The 17,609-nt window shown below is 46.6% G+C and overlaps 1 protein-coding gene across 1 annotated transcript in view; it reads left to right on the forward strand.

The window, feature by feature from the left end:
• Positions 1-3,509: 3,509 nt before the first annotated feature.
• The window catches only part of COL6A3 (collagen type VI alpha 3 chain), a 64,467-nt gene continuing 50,367 nt past the window's right edge, over positions 3,510-17,609 (forward strand). Inside the window, exons 1-3 of the mRNA XM_068407472.1 lie at positions 3,510-3,690; positions 12,392-12,540; positions 13,459-14,076. Of these exons, the coding sequence (XP_068263573.1) occupies positions 12,453-12,540; positions 13,459-14,076 (706 nt within the window). The 5' untranslated portion in view covers positions 3,510-3,690; positions 12,392-12,452. The remainder of the gene's footprint in view (positions 3,691-12,391; positions 12,541-13,458; positions 14,077-17,609) is intronic.

Genomic DNA, 17,609 nt, shown 5'->3' on the forward strand with positions numbered 1-17,609 from the left:
TCTAAGTCAAGGGTGGTATCGAACATGGCACAAATACATCAGGAGACATTTGCACAGAGGCAGACAGACAAACAGAAAGTGTAGGAGAAAAGCAGAACCAATAAAAACTTCAAAAAAATATTTCCTGGACCATTTCCTAACTGGGGTGCTGGTGGTGAGGGAAGCATTTGGATGAAAGCAACGGCAAATCCTTCAGAACGAATGAAAATCATCTATTGCGAGCAAAATTAAAATTCAATCTGCAACCCTGCCCTTGTTTTAGCAGAGCAGCTCTCTGCCTGGGTTTGCAAGCAGAAGAACTTACTCTTCAAAATAGCTGTGTGAGGGCCATGGCCAGACCCCATGCCTCCAGCCCACTGTGCAGATACTCAGGCTGGTGATGAAGAAAGAGCAAAGCAACCCTCAGTTTTGGGGGTACCCACTAATTTCAGAGTAAGCAGCAGCCCTGTCTTGCAGGAACAGGTTTTATTTGAGGGTAAGAAGGTGACCTTGGGTTTGGTGGATGTCTGAGGAGTCCCTGGAGGAAAAGCCAGCAGATGGTGCTCAAGGATGAAGCCAAGGCAGGATGTTCCTGGGTGTCCCCATGCATGCGTGACCCAGAGCCGACCGCCCTGTGCTCATGGAGCATTTCGTAAATTGCTGGTGGAAATGGCCCAGCTGAAATGCACTTACACACAGAAGAGAACTGCAGAATTTCACCACACACTGCCTATTTCACTGATTTTTATTTTTTTTTTTTTAAGGGTCACAAGCTGAGACCCTTATTCCGGGGATGGAAGGACATCAAGGTCGCTTTTGCATTTGGGCGAGGATGTAGCACACAGGGCTTTTCTGTCGTGGGTGGAAAGAGAATTCCTCAAAACTCTCTTCCTGACTCATTGCATTAATCATGTCTAGTTATTAATACACCAGGGAGGAAATCTTGCTAGAGACAGCTGGGACTAAGTTTAGAAATTACCAGTGCAATGCAACTCAGTCTTTTACTAATTATCAGAGAGCATTTGTTTGGTGTCTGGGGATGGGAAGAAGTCTGTCCCTGCAGATGTTACCCCTTCCCCAGGGGTTTCACTCTCCCCTGGGATGTCGCAGCAGCCGTGGTCAGGACCTGCCCAGGTCCCCCGTTGCTGCCACAGAGGATGGGGATCACTTTGCAGGGGGTCATCAATGCAAATATAGAAGAAATTGCTAAAGGAAGGACTCAAAAGGATCATGAGTGGAAGGGAAAAAAAAAAAAAAAACTCTACCCTAAAACACCCTCAGCATCCTGGCTGGCTGCTCTCCCCCCATGCACCAGCTACAAAGCCCCTTTTTGGAAAGGAAAAACCTTTCAGCTTGGTTATTACAGTCATAAAGGCAATCAGATGGGAATTCGAGACCTCTCGTGGTCTCATTTAATTACTGGAGCCCTTGGTAAAAGTCACTTCAATATTAAAACCATATTAAGACGAATTCCGCATTGTGGAAAGAATAAATTCTGACTTCCAATTTAAATATGTTCTCAATCAAGCTGCGATAGGCATACAATGCAGGTCATACACGGTTTGCCAATATTGTTACATTATTTATCTCCGATCCTCTATCTTGGCTGTTTTTCACTACTGTTCTGGGGTGCCTGGAGCTTTCCTGTGTTTTATTAGTTTGGTTTTGCCAGTCACTTAAAACTGTTTTCCTGTGCTCCTTCATTGCCACAGAGAAAAATCCACATATCTGAAGTAAAGACAATACAGATCCCAGTTGCTACTGAGCTCATACAACCAAACCATACTGGTTTCTACTGGCAGCAGCAAACTGGAACTGCTGGACTCCACTCAGTGGATGCAGTTCTTCCTGAGTGCATCGTAAAGGTGACAGCAGGGCTGAGATGCACAGAAGTGATAGCCTGAAAGCCTAAAGGCAGGAGAAGACGCAGGGCAGCACATTGCCTGCGCCTGCCTGGTCAGTAGGATGGCGGCAATGGGGTGAGAATGCCCACGGCCATGTGCTGCTGCTTTATGGGGCTGTCCTGGTGCCACTGCAGCATCCCAGCTGGGCTCTTCTCCTGACGATCCAATTTAGAAGGAAAATAACTTGGTTTGAACACTTCTGCCAGCAAAGTGCACCTCCATTGTACGTATTTTATCCTTTAGCAGCTGTCCCTCACCCATCTTGGCCACTGCTATGTGTTTGTCATTGTTTTCCAGTAGAACCCATTTCCTCCATCCCCTGTTCAGCCCACCACCATCCAGCATGGAGCTGCAGCTCCCTTTTGCCAGGATTATTTATTCTTTGGGAACAGCCTGCCTCTGAGCTCCAGCCCACCAGGTTTGGGGAGGGGGACACAACACCCTGCTTGCTTTGGGGCGCATGGGGACATTTGCCCTGGATCCCCCTGCGAGGTCGGTGCTCAGGCTCTGCAAGCACCAAGCCAAGTGCTAAAACGAGCTATTGCATCAGTTCAAGGGCTCAGCACTTTCCTGAAGCATTCCAGCTATTTCTTTATGTGGCTTAGTCTTTCCAACAGCACAAACCCTAGAGTAAACATCATAAATCCCCATTTGAAACGAAGAGAATTTGACTATTTGATTGTAGGGACACCCTCTCACTTCCAGCCTTATATGGAACCAAACAAGGGCAAGAGATAAGAATTAATGTTTCCATACCATGGTTTCTTGCAAAATACAACCCAGTCCAGACTGAAATGTTTAACTCTGGCCAGTGACATGCTGTTGCTTTAGGCAGAGGAATAAAATTAGCCCCTCAAATCTGCCTGATAGCCTCTGCCTAATAAAAGGTTAAAAGTTTTTTTGCAAAGCACATAGGTTTTTTTAAAAAAAAAAAAAAAAAAAAATCAGTCAGGAGCTTTTAAACTTTTACTTGAAACTTCCCACTAGGCTATATATACTTTAAAATATTTATCTTTATGCTAATGGGCTTTTATTTATAAGTTATGCTATAACAGAATCCCCCCACTTCTTCCTCCCCGTCTGGGCAGGTAACAAAAATCCCTGTTACATGTAAACTGCATTAAGAAGAGACTCTCTCCCCCTGCGCTGATGCTCGTAACTGCACAGGGGAAGAGGCTGAGCTTTCTGCAGCCTCAAGCATCTCCAAAGGGCGCTTCGTCGGAGCTCTGCGTAACTTGGTATGGTCCTTGGCACATCCTGGCTCCTGCAGACATCCAAGCCCAGCCCTTCCCAACACAAAGCCATCGTTAAATCAGCTCCTGTGACCCTGCAGGGCTTTTTTCTATTTTTTTTCCTCTAAATACATTTTTTTCTTGCCGATAACAGGGAGAAGCGTTTTGGCGACGGCGGGGCCAGCGCGGGAAGGGGATCCCACGCAGCACAGAGGCGTCCCCGGGGTGGAAGGCGGCAGGGGGGGAATGACCACGTGTGATGAGCAGCTCTGACCTCAGCCTTGGGAACGCCAGCACCAACCATCTGGATCCCATTTGCGACGCCACATCGCCCGGCCCCCCGACACTCCCACGCCAGCCGCTTCCTCCGGCCTCGCTCAGACCCGCGGCGGCCGTCTTGCGGGGACCAGCACACCCCCATTCCCCTCGCCCTGACGGTGCTCGCACCCCACCGAGCAAGGCAAGCAGGGACGGTGCAGGCTGAGCAGCACCAGCACGCCATGAAGCAAGGGTGAGAGGTGCTTCGGAGTGGAAAATCCTGGAATAAGCAACTTTTTTTTTTTGGGTTCGCTCGGGTAAGTGTTGCTTTCTGCGCGGGAGCCCTGAGCCTGGGCTGCGTGCGCTGCGTTTCGCCTCCTCAGCAGGGTGTTAGTCTTTGGGGAGTTTTCAAGGCACTTGGAGCAAACCCCATCCCATGCACAGAAGACTGTCCTCAGAGGAATGCTGCCCCTAGGCATGCTTTGACTTGGAAAAGCAGAGCAATGCAGCTGGCTTGCTCACACCAGGAGCATCCTCACCAAGCTGATGCACCGCAGGTGCATGGGGATGTTCCTGGCCCCACCAGTACAGGGGAATTAAATTCATTCCAAAGCACTGAGCAGGGTTTTTTCCCCCCCTGCTGCTGTGGGACAGTGTTTGCTTTCAATGTCTTGAAATCACTGCAGCAGCAGCTTGGTGGCATGGGAGTGGGATGCCCGGGGTAGCAGTGGGGTGGGTGCCCCAAGGAGGGCATTTAGTGTTTTGGGGAGCTGCTTGGGCACAAGGAGGGTGAAAGGTTTGTCAAGCATTGGAACAGGCTGCCCAGGAAAGTGGTGGAGTCACCATCCCTGGAGGGATTTAAAAGCTGTGTAGATGTGGTGCTTAGGGACATTGTTTAGTGGTGGGCTTGGCAGTGCTGGGTTAACGGTTGGACTTGATGATCTTAAGGGTCCTTTCCAACCAAAATGATCTATGAGGTAAGTGCATGAATGGGACCCTGCAAGGAGTCCAGCTAAGGGAATGTCTCACTGCCCCTTTCCTGCTCCTGAGGCATGCCCCCAGGACTGGGGGGTTGTTTGATAGCAGCCCTTGCCCCTCCTGCCTCAAGGTGAGGTAGGATGAACTGGCCAGAGATGCTCATCAGCCTGTCCACCCCACACACATCCTGCTGCCAGGCATGTCTCCACTGCTTCAGGGTGAGCCAGCACCATTGTGGCTCCAGGGACAATCCTCATCCTCTTGAGGTCATCCACAGAGAGGAAAATTGGCCAAACATCAGATATTTTTCCCCCCCAAGGGCTCTCCAGCCTTGCATGGAACCAACTCACCTCCCCTCTCCACAGCCCCCATCCGCACTCCCTCCTGCCTCTCCCAACCCTTTTCCCCCCCATAGCCCCAGTCTCCCTTGGCTCCCCAGGGCTTTGCACACAGCGATGCTCTTGCTGAGGGGGTGGTTGTGACTAATCATGGAGACACCCCACCACTGTCCCTCTTGGCTCAGCAAAGCTCTCCCTTCCCAACCAGAGCCTGGGGTGAGAATCATTTGCGGCCAAATTGGTTTCCTGACCAGGCACATGGGCCAAAACCAGGCTGGAGCAGAGGCAGCCAAAGCCACTCTGGTTCCAGTGAGAGCAACGGGAAACTCTCAGCTCATTTCTGGTGGCTGTGATGATTCACGTATGCTCTCAGGGAAGGAACGCTGAGTTTTTCAAACTTCTGGCTTTACCCCACTACTTACTGGTTTAAAAAAATAATCAGTGTTTATGGTTGGATAATTACTGTGCTTGTATAGTGCTGTTACTGGGGCACAACCATCCAGTTTAGGACCTTTGTGGAGGCCAGAGGAACATCTCCAGCCACAGGCTGTTTCAGAGAGCTGGGGGACTTCTCCAAAGTCATGTAGGAAGGCAGTGGTGGAGCAGAGACACAACTATGCATCTCCCTGGTGCCATCCCTTGACTTAGCAGTACCAGAGATACCAACACAGCACAGGAAAAAGGGTGTTCTGTCCCTACCCTTATAACCTCATGCCACCCTGGTCTTTGCAGAGAGGCTGACAATGACTAGGGGTGCGATGGCATTTCCAAGACAGGAGTACAGGGCTGCACGCTTGCTGCTGCCACCTCATCATTCATTCCCTTTCCATTTTTCAGCAGTCTCCCTGGTTCCCTTTCTGTTTTTTCAAGCATCTTTACAATTTTCCATTCAAATGCATTAACTTTCCCTAGTTTCAGGGTGAACTAAACCAGCCCCCACTGTATTCCCATATGTCAAGTAGGAAAAAAAAAAAAAAGTGTTCCTCTCAACTTTTGCTACGTGCCTGCCCAGGAACAGGAGGGAAGGGAACATCTTATTCCTTCCGTCAGTGCAAACTCTGGTAACTGTGCAGTCTTGCCAGTCTTGGACTGTGTTTTCCCAGCATGGATGCATTTGGTTTGCAGCAAGCGAACAAACCTGTCCCCGTGCTGGGTGTGCACAGCAGCGGGCGGCATTGCTTGCCTGCTCTCCACTGTGAATCACGGCCAGCCTTACCTCTCCGCATGCCCATCACTTTTTCCACCTTTTTAAGTGATCTGTGTTCCACATTAAGGAGCTGATTTGTTTGGGTGGAGAGGCTTAGGTTACTATACATAAAGGGTCATTGATCTTAGAGGGAGTTTCCCTTTTTTTTAGCAAATACTCCCTTTCCTCTTATTAACTACTCTATTTTAGTCTCAGTCTTCAGATGAAGACAAACAACCAGATTTTGAGCCAACAGCATGCTTATAAGAACAGAAATGAATATGTGATTCATACTAAATGCTAGCACCCAGGGAACTTGCCCAGGTAGGATATAAACACAACATAACTCTGTCGCTTTGCAGAATACTGGTTTTCAAAAATCAGAGCTCAAGTGGTTTGCAAAAGCAGGAAGATTTTCCACCCTTTTAGGCTTGTTTGCTTTTAATGCTCAGGTCTACCTCTGTAGGAATAAGTGTTTTCAGGAGCAGCCCTCAACCCAAAAACCATCATCTTCCCAGTGCCATCAATGTCAGATAGCAGCAACGTTAATGAAAACCCTTCAGAAGAGCTGGTGCAAACTGAAATGGCTTCACTCAATCCCTTAAAGCTGTGAATAAATTCAGCATCTCTCCCATACAGCTCATCCCAAGTCTCTAGAAATAACCTTGCTGTCCCTGGAGGCTGGATAAGATTTGGTGCCATACAATAAAGAGGTGGCCAGGTGTCTAGATGCTTGGGAGGCTTATATACCTTTCCAAAGGTGATTGAACTATTTCACATGAATAAAATCACAGCACTTAGCCTCCTAGGTGCCTGAATCACTGCTGGGAGTGGCTTTTGGCTAACATTTTCTCCAGCTCAGAGCTCTTAACAATGCAGAGAAATTTAAGAGGGGGATTCATGCAGCTGAGAGAGGAGCATGCATCACCTCCAGAGAGCAATCTGTGCCAGCATGGCTCCATGCTGGGATTTCAGGAGATGTCTCTCCTTGCTTGCTCCACAGCCACAACTGGATATATATCCCACAGCTGGGGCTGCAAATAGCCATTCTGGGTGACCAGTATCCACTTTCAAGGAACTGGCAAGGCTTACTGCAGCCCTGTGGCTTTCCTGATGCCTCCCAGGGTCATGCATGTAAGCAGAGAACAGCCAAGTCAAGGGGATTTCAGGCTGACCAGTTTGGTTGGGAAACAGGGTGATGATGAGGCATGTGGAGATTCACATAAAGCACATGCAGATGAAGGCAGAGGCCCCTTATTTTTTGATCCTGTCATCCCCATGGAGTAGATTTTTAGAGGGGTCTGAGGATGCTCACAGCATCTCATCTCCCACACCATCTGCAGGATGATGCTTTGCCCTCCTTCTGATCCTGCCTGTTCCCCTTGCAGAAAAGCTGTTGGGACCCAGGTGCAAAACCACATCTTTCTCCCACTACAAGACAACTCACCCCACATACAAAGGGAATTTATGGCCACAATTGCTTTACAGGCTTCTAGTCAAGCTATTTTTAGGGGATGCCCCTGGGGCTGGGCAGGAAAATGGGACCACATGTACTTTGGGCTAGGGCAGTGAGGGATCCCTAAGGTCCCTGGCTGTGCCAGCTAGCAAAGCTGCACAGGCTGCCCAAGGCCAAGCCCAAACCCAGGCCATTTGTCCCCAGAAGAAGAGCACACAAGTCATGGCTCTGCCTACCACACTTGCTTTGGGTTCTCTGCCCTTGCCCAGAGGCTGCTCACCTCCCTGCAGCAGCAATTGGGAGGGATAACTGTCAGGAACCATTTTCACAAATAAATTGCTAATTTTGGATTTCCTGGCTATCCCACACCAAGAGTCAGTTCTGTGCAGCTCAGTCCTTTAGCCTTCAAGAAAAGCATCAAGCAACTGCAAAACGCTAGTACTGAAAAACCCTCCAACAACTCAAGCTGCACAATCCCATTGATTGCTTTCTCTTACAGTCCAGCACAATAGATACCATCAGTGCCTGAAGCACTGACCCAGTTGGGAGTGCAGATTTAAGAGGTATTTTGCAACAACATTAATTATTCCCTCTACCTGCCATAGCACCCATCCATATCTACACACAACACACATCACATTTCTATTCACACCAAAGCCATAGATACTTTCCCTCCCTCTCCAAGCCAGCCAGCCCAGCTGAGGCATATGTAATGAATAAAAGTGATACATAACAGCTGCAGTAATTTTTTCCTGCCTTTTATGTTTTGCTTTTTTAAAGTCTACTCATCTGCTTTGCACTTTTACAGATTTTTATTTTAACTACACTCCAGTGAAAATAAAAAAAAGCCTCCCCACACAAGCAAATGATTGCTTAGAAAGTGAATTTGAAACATCCACTCAAATAAAAAAAAAATATGTAAAATGTCAAACTTTATGCACAGAGAAGTATGCAATAAGCAAAAAATAGCTGCTGGGGAAAATATTTAAGGAAATCACTTCATTGCATTAGTAGTAGAAACAATTGCCTTTTGAAAGCATTATTAGTAACAGATGAACATCTTCTGATGAAAGGGAGGACATACTGTCATATTAAGAGGTCACTACACACTATATAAACTCTAGACAGACATAAAGATTATTGAAGACTACATGAGTTAATCTTTTAGCACATAAATTATTAAGAGACTGGCTACACAGGTTTTGGTGCTAATTCTTAACAGTTCAAGAAAATGCATTACTGTTCTAAAGGCACTCCATAGTCGTGTTTTTCAGCATTTTTTTCCAACTTGCACTGGTTATATCAAAAGCTCCACCAGAGCTTTCACTCCCTAGGACTGCAAGGAATTTTTCATTAAAAAAAATCCAGTATGGAATTGCCTTATTGAAAATACATTATTGAAAATAACAACAATGCAGGAAAATAAAGTTGCAAAACAGATACTTGCAATAATCAAGAATTAAAATGAATTAGCGTAAGCTCACATCCCTGGTTTTATCCTCTACCCTTTGCAAGCTGGTGCCACCTCCAGCTTCTCTGACCAGTGGTAATTTAGGACACAAAGCAAGAAAACACTGAGCAAAGCAAGTTACTTGTTGTGCCTCACCAAGGCAAGCCAAGCAAGACCTACCTCCAAGCAATAAGGGTCATATCATTGACTATCAAGCCACCTTTCCCCCTGAGCCAGAGACTTGCAGTTGGCTCAGTCAAACCAAATCTGAGCAGAGTTTTAATTCAAACCCTCAAAACCCTCCCAAGAAGCACATTACCTCTGCAGAAAAAATGCTGTCCTTGTTTCTTCTCTAGAGCCATCCCCTACAGGAAGGTCATCTCCTCATCCACCCCTTCCTGCAAGCACCCAACTCCTCCTCCTTTGCTAATAAGGGTGCTGTGGGGGGAGGGATATAAGGGAAAACCCTGATCAGGAACACCTGTGCTTAAATGCTCCTCTTTGCCATAAGTTATCATTCAGTCTCTGAGAGACATCAACCACCTCTTCCTGTGAGACTTTGCTGCTTCTTTCCTTTTAATAACTAATCTCAGCTCCTGTGATTTTAGGGTGTTTTGGGGAAGAATGATGCTTAAACTCATCTCTTGTTGATGAACAAGTCCCTCTGCTTTCATATAATTAAAAATACCATGATGGAGGTCACAGAGAAAGCTGGAAATGGATCTGGAGACCTCCTAAAGGCTAAAATGGAAAAGAAGGTGACCAAAAAGAACTGCCAATTTATTATTGCTTGAAAAAAGCATTGTATTTCCCAACTGGCCAGGGCAAATAAACCAAAGCTGAGACTGAGTGCTGTTTTAATACACTGTGATATCCGGGTTTATCTCATGGTGCCTCAAGGGCTGAGTCGTGACTTTCAGCCGTTTGGGTTTGCCAGGATGGAGGTACATAAAATACAGCCGGTGGTGTCTCTGCCACAAGGCTCTGGGGTGAACCATGACCCAAAGGGACCTAATGGAGGTGGCCTCAGCCCTGGCTTTCCCCCAGGCTCCTTTTTGAACATGGGCAAGGGGTTTCCAGCCAAAGCAGCCCTAAGGATATAGGCATAGATCCACCATTGAATTTGGAAATCCCATTCAATGTAAAACCCAGCTGCCCACCACTGTGGGAGGGTCATGGGGGGTGCTGCGGGAGGGGAGATTTCATAGCACCAGGGAGATTTGCTTTTCCCTTCTGCTGTGTTTCGTGACCATAAACAGCCTGTAAGACTCTCTGTAGCTGCTCAACATTAAAACCAAAAAAACCCCAAATGTTTGCTTCGGTCCTGTCATTTATTAGCTGGCAAGACATTAATTTTCACTGGTTTATCTTGATGTTCTGATAAGCTGTTCATCCCCCAGCTGTTGTGACTGCAGAGGGATAGGATGCCAGCAGCTAATAAACAGGATGATAACATAACTTCCTGCGTTTTGGAAAAGAAATACTAGCTCTTTTACGGCATACATTATTTTAACGGGCTGTTTTTTGGTAGTGTGCATTTTATTTCACATTTTTCATTCATTGCTAGCAGCATTTTTACTCCCAATGGATGCTGCAAGGCAAGCCCAGCTCAAAAAACCTGCTGCTCTTCCATAAACCGCTTCTGCCCAGAGGGGAGATGCTCCAGTGGGGTTGGATGGGTGGTTGTCACAAGCTCAGTACTTTTTGCAAACCTCAGCCCTGGGACCTACAGAACTTTCTGTGTTTGTGTGCTCAGGGGACAAACCCTGCAGCAATGCCCATGGCTAATCCCGCACCCATGGGGGAGCAGAGCCCAGCTTTCCCCTCCGCATGTGTCCTTCGGGTGAAACTAAGTTTTCTGGGAGCAAGCTGTAAATCAAGAACACGGTCCAGGAGAGCAGGTTTGCTCCCACAGGAGGCACTGGGAGGTTTGGCTTGGACTCCGAAAGCCAGGGGGATGGATGGGTGCCAGCTAACAAGGATGATTTTTTAGTCTTTTTATGAATGATAACGATACCTCTGGGCTGCAGCAGCTGCCTCTATAAATCGAGGAGTTGCCAATAACGGGGAAGACTTGTCACATCTTAATTAATGCTGCATGCTAGCTGCTGGCTCTGGGTGCCTATTAAATGTCTCTCCACCTGGCATTATTATTATTACTATACACAAATGTTGGGAGGGAAAGGCAGAGGCTAGCTTTTGCCTGAATCATGCTATATGGCATTCATAAATGCCATCTGGAGCACATGGAAGAGCGAACGCTGCAAACCCCTTGTCCCAAGAAGGACCAGACCCCAACCCAGCTTTGACACACAGGGATTCAGTGGAAGTGTCAGGATTGCATCGGGTTTCGGGAAACAAGGTGGATGTTGTCCTCTCCTTTCCACCAAACCCCCCCTCTGATAGTCCTGAGGAGCATCTCTTCAGTGGAAGAGGGATCAGCTGTTTGGATGTTTATTTCCAAATTTTCCCTAATTCCTAGCACTTGGTTCTATTTCTGGCTGTGCCAATGATGGCCATCGGTGTAACTACCATGGCTTTCCTTAAAGAGGGGGTTAGTCTTCCTCGTAACCCTCTTAGGCTCTTGTATTGGTCATAACTCTCTGGGTTGATGGAGTTGGCAAGGATGGTAATGAGAAAATTCAATTTTTAATTTTTTTTTATGATGACCTGGTTAATATCTTGATGTATTTGAATCACTTTTGGCTCACTTGAGTAATCTGAGCTCCTTTTGGGGAATGAAAAGTATTAAATCACTGCATTCCCTTTTGGGAGTACATTTTCTTAGTTAAGCAAGCCTTGCTGGTTTCTGCTCTGTAAGGCTTGGAAATGAAGATTAAATAATAAATTGGCCATCTCTATGACAACAGATACACAGCTTTCCTGAAGGAGACATTGTTTCAGAAGGCTTGCCAGGTGGATCACAGATAAGAAACTTGCATAAATCACATTTTTGGCTCCAACATGTAAAATATTATTCTTGGTGCCTTTCCAAAATGTGATCAGCCATCGCAGGCTATTCCACCACTGGGGCTGCGAGCTTGGGGGAGTCCAAGGGCTTTTTGCTGTACAGCCAGATCATGCGGCTCACTTGGATCTGGAGTGATTAAATTTCCATTTGTATGTTTGGGACAGCTGAAAAGGTGAGCTGAGGCAAAGAGGGATATTCAGGGCAATTATTATTCTGGTGTTTGTAAAAAATAAAACAAGAAACGGCAACAGCAAGAGAGAACGTGTTGGCTGAGATGTTTCAGCTGGTCATCCATGGCCAAGGAGGACAGGTGAGAGGCCATCATATATTTTGAGGGTTGGTGGAAGAAACCTAGGCTGACTGTTTTCCTATACATTAGGTATTACCTGGGGCAGCATGGGCAAGGATAAAGCCATCAAAATCCACAGGGGTGGTTAAATGCCAATTATATGAGCGACGATTCCTCTTCCAAAGAAACACTTGCTATGAAGCAGAATCTGGACAGCACTAAAACAACTTTTTCCTGCCCAAGTGCCAAAAAAACATTGCAAACTCACATGGTTTGGCTTTTCGATCTTGTGCCTCACCCGTGCCTGGCCAGCACTGCCACTGTTTCTCACTCTTCTCTTTCTCCATTAGGTCTCACATTGGGTGCTTTGGAACAAAGACAATAAAAGGAAAACTCAGATAAAAGACCAAAATGAGGAAACACCGACATTTGCCCTTTGTGGCAATGTTTTGCCTCCTACTCTCAGGCTTTTGCTCGGTTCATGCCCAGCAGCAAGCAGGTAAGACTGGACTGCTTTACCTGACATCACCTCCATATGAATGTGCCGCTAGTTCACACCGTTTGTTTTTTAACATGCATGTCGATGGTACATTGTGGTTTACCTTCTGCTCCTCAGTTCCCACTCGGCTGAGGGTCCTTTCGGGCCCAGACCTTAGCCAATGCGTGCGGTGCCTACCTGAGCGTGTCGCTGGCCAGTGGCGTGCCCTTGAGGATGCTCTGCAGGGGACAGGAGTGCGGGATGTGCACCCAGGGTGGCCCCGAGTGGGTTTTCTCCTGGGCAGAGCTGTTTTGCCCTCCTTGCATGTGTAGGAGGGCTTTTTTGCAGTGAGAAGAGCATTGCCACCAACCTGCAGAAAGGCTCTTTGTTTTTTTTAAGAAGAGGCGCTAGTGCCTTTGGGGCCAGAGCTGGTGTCATGAGGTGGGGTTAGCAGCAGGAAAACTATGGAAAACTCATGCTAGCACCCAGGCTGCTTAAACTGAGCAGCCCTTCCTTCCTCGAGCACCACCGCGGAGGCAGCAGAACCCTGAGCCAGCAAAAAATGTGCAGGAGACCACAGGCAGCTAGAAGCTAAGCAAGCCTAAATTCACACGTGAAGCTGCAGGCATCTTTGGCTCAGGGATGGTGTCCAAACCCATGCGGTGAGGGTCTGGGAGGGGAGAAGCATTCGCCTCCCCCTCCCTGGGAAGGGTAGGTCGCATGCTGTCCCCTCCTGTCCCCCAATGCCTGTAGTGTCAGGGCACTGATGGCTGCTTGGTTTTTCCCCAGCGCTTCTCATTTTGCTGCGGGCGATAAGGGGAAGCTAAGCTTCAATTTCACCGTGCGAAAGAGGCTGTTGGTTGTTTGGGCGAGGAGGAGGAGGAGGCATGCTTGTGCTGACCGATAGAAAATCCTAAACCCCCATCTGTTTTTTTAAAGCTGTCAAAACCGTTGCTGTGGCTGATATAATATTTCTAGTGGATTCCTCTTGGAGCATTGGGAAGGAACATTTCCAACTTGTTCGAGAGTTTCTGTATGATGTTGTAAAAGCTTTAGATGTGGGAGGAAATGATTTTCGCTTTGCCCTGGTCCAGTTCAGCGGAAACCCCCACACAGAGTTCCAGTTAAATACCTACCCCTCTACCCAAGACGTCCTGTCCCATATTGCCAACATGCCTTACATGGGGGGAGGCACCAAGACTGGAAAAGGATTAGAGTACCTAATCGAGAACCATCTCACTAAAGCTGCTGGAAGCAGAGCCAGTGAAGGCGTCCCCCAGGTTATTATAGTGTTAACGGATGGACAATCCCAGGGTGATGTGGCTCTGCCATCATCTGTCCTTAAATCAGCCCGTGTAAACATGTTTGCGGTCGGCGTGCAGGATGCAGTGGAAGGGGAGTTAAAGGAAATAGCGAGCGAACCCTTCGATACGCACCTTTTCAACCTAGAGAATTTTACCGCTCTCCACGGCATAGTTGGAGACTTAGTGGCAAGTGTCCGTTCATCCATGACTCCAGAAAAGGCTGGGGCCAAAGAACTGGTTAAAGACATCACAGGTAATGGCTGACTGCTGATGGATCCCATCGGCATGGTATCTGCTGGCGTTGCGCTGTTTAAAGCCTTTGTAGGGGCTAGACTGAGATGGACGTTCAGAGGTTTAAAAACAAAGGTTTGAAGCATGTGGCCCCGTGTTTGTAGCTATTGAGCATGCCATTGTTTGCAGAATGAGCTGGCATCTCTGCCAGAGCTGCCAGGAGGTAGCACAGAAGCCCTTGGATGGGCAGCGGCCTGTTGTAGCCATCCTTTTGTGCCCATGGCATGGAAATGCAAATGTAGGGAGCTCTGCAGAGTTGTTAAATTGCCCCATCCCGTCCACTCCCAAAGCAGGGAAATAGGGGATGAACACATCAGCCATGATGGTGACTCTTTGAGGCCCTGACTGAAAACCTTCTGGAGACAGAGAAGGTCGCTGCTGACTGTGGGGACACCATGCGGGATGTCCCCTTGCAGCTAGTGGGAGAGATAGGCAATGTTCTAGTCCAGAAAGTCACGTTCTTGGCTGAAGACAGCAAAAGCAGGTTGGTGGAGAAATTCACCGCTGAAACCCCATCCCTGAGCTGGCCCTTAGCCTCTCTCCTCATCCGCTTGGAGAAGGTGTGTGGTTGGAGAGTCCCTTTTGCGATGCCACTCAAATGCTTTCTTTACAAGCTGATGGCTTCCACCTGACGGAGCACTGGACCCTTCCCATAACCAAAACCTCTCTGCAAACTGTGTTGCCTTCAACGGATCTGCACTGACTGCAAGCCAGGGGCCCAATTTTCCTGGAAAAAAATACTATGGTCTTCCTCCATCCCTTCTCTGTTTATGAAATTTCAGTGTGGAAAGGGCCTTCTGAGCAGCTTTGTTGTGTTTCAAAACAGAAGTCCCAGAGATCAAACCTTTCTTTTTATTCCTGAGACTCCATCTGAAGGTCAATAGCTTGTGGGGTGATGTAAGGCAACGGCAGTGTAATGAGGCAGCATAACATTAATCCCCCTGTGTTGTCTTGCCTGATTAACCCTCACGCCAGCCCCACTGGGTGCTCTCCATCACTGCATGACACCGAGCAACACCAAAAGGCTGTGCTCACGTGTGTTTTTATTGTGCAAAGTGCTTGACAGGGCAAATGTCCAGATCACGTGAAAGCCACAGGGAAGAAAAGCAGCTGGGCCAGAAAGATGACATAAGGTTCACCAATTCTAAGGCAACCATGTCAATATATGTGAAAATGAAAGTTATACCAAACCTGCTGACAGCACTGCAGTGGCTGTTCGACATCTTCGCCATGAAGGACCCCAGTGCTCCCCTGTTGAAATCAACAGGGAAATTGGTCCTTGGCGTCTGGCTGTCCTCTTCTGGGGCATGCCAGCAGGTAACCCCATAGCACATAAACATCTGGAGTCACAGATATTTCTTTAAAAGCTTTAAAGGCAAATTCCTACTTCACGTATATCATGCATTTCCAGGTTCATTTCTACTCAAGGATATTTTTCGCAAGTGTTTCCTTCCTCCCCATAACACAAATTTAAACTAATCCTACTATTGTAGCTTTGCCTCTGTGTGACTTGCATGGGCAATCTACTGAGTATCATTAAACATGGAAAAGATGTTACAGTTCCTAAACACTGGGTGACAATAGTGTTCAAAGCATGGTACAAATAACTGTTTGCGTAAGGGTTTATGCAAACATTAAGTCATTTATTCAGCTGATAATTCCATGTAGCATTAAAATGTATAAATGGATGTTATGCTAGAAATGAGCCGTAATATGAAACAGAAATGTAAAAAAAACCCAGTCCCGTATTAATTCCAGCATAGAGTACCAAAGCTGTTGGTCTGTGGCAGTCCCCAGAGCTGACTAGCATTAAGCATGAAAGTCAGGCCCAAGTTTGCCCTGATGTGTTCATTAAATCTTAGCTGTCTGTCTCATCTGACCCTCCTTGCTTAGTTGTGTAACAAGCATGCTTTTATTTGTTCTCCAGCACCAGCTTGTTTCATAAATGTGCACTGAAGTACAAGGTTTTTTTACAGTGATGACAAATTATCCAACACATCTGTTTCATATCTGTTTTCTCTCGTGCGGGAGTGACCTGTGCTGCTGTGATGACATCCATTGGTGTCTGAAATCTCATTCCTTGAAAAGATGTCCAGGGTATCTAAAGCAGCACTGGTACAACCGCTTTGAGATTTCCCTTTCATTTATATGATGAAGTAGAATGTGTACATCCCAACTGAAAATGGCACAGTAAAGACAACCTTAAGCACCCCTAATTTTCGACTCAATGATGGAAAAATAAATCCTGGAGCCCTTTGCAATTCTGAACCATGTTGATATTCTCCAAGCCAACACTGGCTATTGAGTTGGCCCACGAAAGCGATGATGCCCTGGAGACCTTCTCCTTTGTCGCTGGAATTGCGGCATTATTTGAATCTCTTGGTGGCATTGCGATGTATGAAAACATTTACTAGAAAAACAACTAAACAGGCAAAAAAAATAAATGATTGACACCGCTGATTAATAGCAAAGACCACAGGTTTATTCCTGGCCTTGCTAAACTACATGCCAGTTTTGCTACTGGTTTCACCTTCAGCTTTCAAAAGTTGAGAGCTGAGTGGCATTTCCAAATGTTGCTTGTCATTTATTTGCAAATAGTCTGAAGTTTTATTTCTTAACAAGATTGGAGAGTAATAGCATGGAAACATCTGAGCATGCTTTGGGGTCTTCTTTCTCCCCTTTCTGCATGCATACAGCTCTCGGTGACACTGATGGGAAAATTACTTGAGCAAAAGGAGTAAGAGCAGACACCTGGGCATTTTGGGTCTGCTTCGGTAAGTCTCACAGCAAAAATGCTTCCCCTCAACAATTGTGTTAATGCCATATAAAAGTTTTGTTTGGTGCAGATGCTTGTGATTGTCTGGGTATGGTCACAACAAATAGAGTTGGATAATTGTGTCATGACTGATTTCATCACCCTGTTTTAACCTGATTCTGCATTCATTGATTGAATATCCAGAGTCCATATGAAAAATACACACCAGACCCCTCTATCAATGCATCTTGGTGCAAGATAATTAATGCAAGACATTTTTTGCATGGCACGGGTTGACAATTGTGCGGGTCAGCTTACTGGACAAATACCATTATGTGTATGCTGGACAGCTGGTAAAAGAGTTACAGAGCAAGAATAATAACCAAAACATTTTTAATTGTTTCTAACAAATGCATTTCAAATAATAATCATTCATGGTGCGAGAAGCCAATATATTCAGCCAGTGGTTTTAACCAGCAAAAGAGCAGAATTGCAATAGAGAGGCTGAAACTTTCCATGTATCCAGTAAATGGTGGCTTTTTCCTTTTTTTTTCAAAAAAAAAAAAAAGAGACTGCAATGAGGAAAACTTCCTACAAATATTACCATCCTCACCCGCTATCTTCAGAGTGAATTGCCACCAAAATCCACCTTTTTCTTTCAGCTCTGTCTAAATACTTGGACAGTACTGGCCACTGATGGAATGGATCTAGATTTCCAAAAATTACATTTTGCTGAATTT

This window comes from Nyctibius grandis, chromosome 9 (assembly GCF_013368605.1).
Source record: "Nyctibius grandis isolate bNycGra1 chromosome 9, bNycGra1.pri, whole genome shotgun sequence".
Classification (NCBI taxonomy): Eukaryota; Metazoa; Chordata; class Aves; order Nyctibiiformes; family Nyctibiidae; genus Nyctibius; species Nyctibius grandis.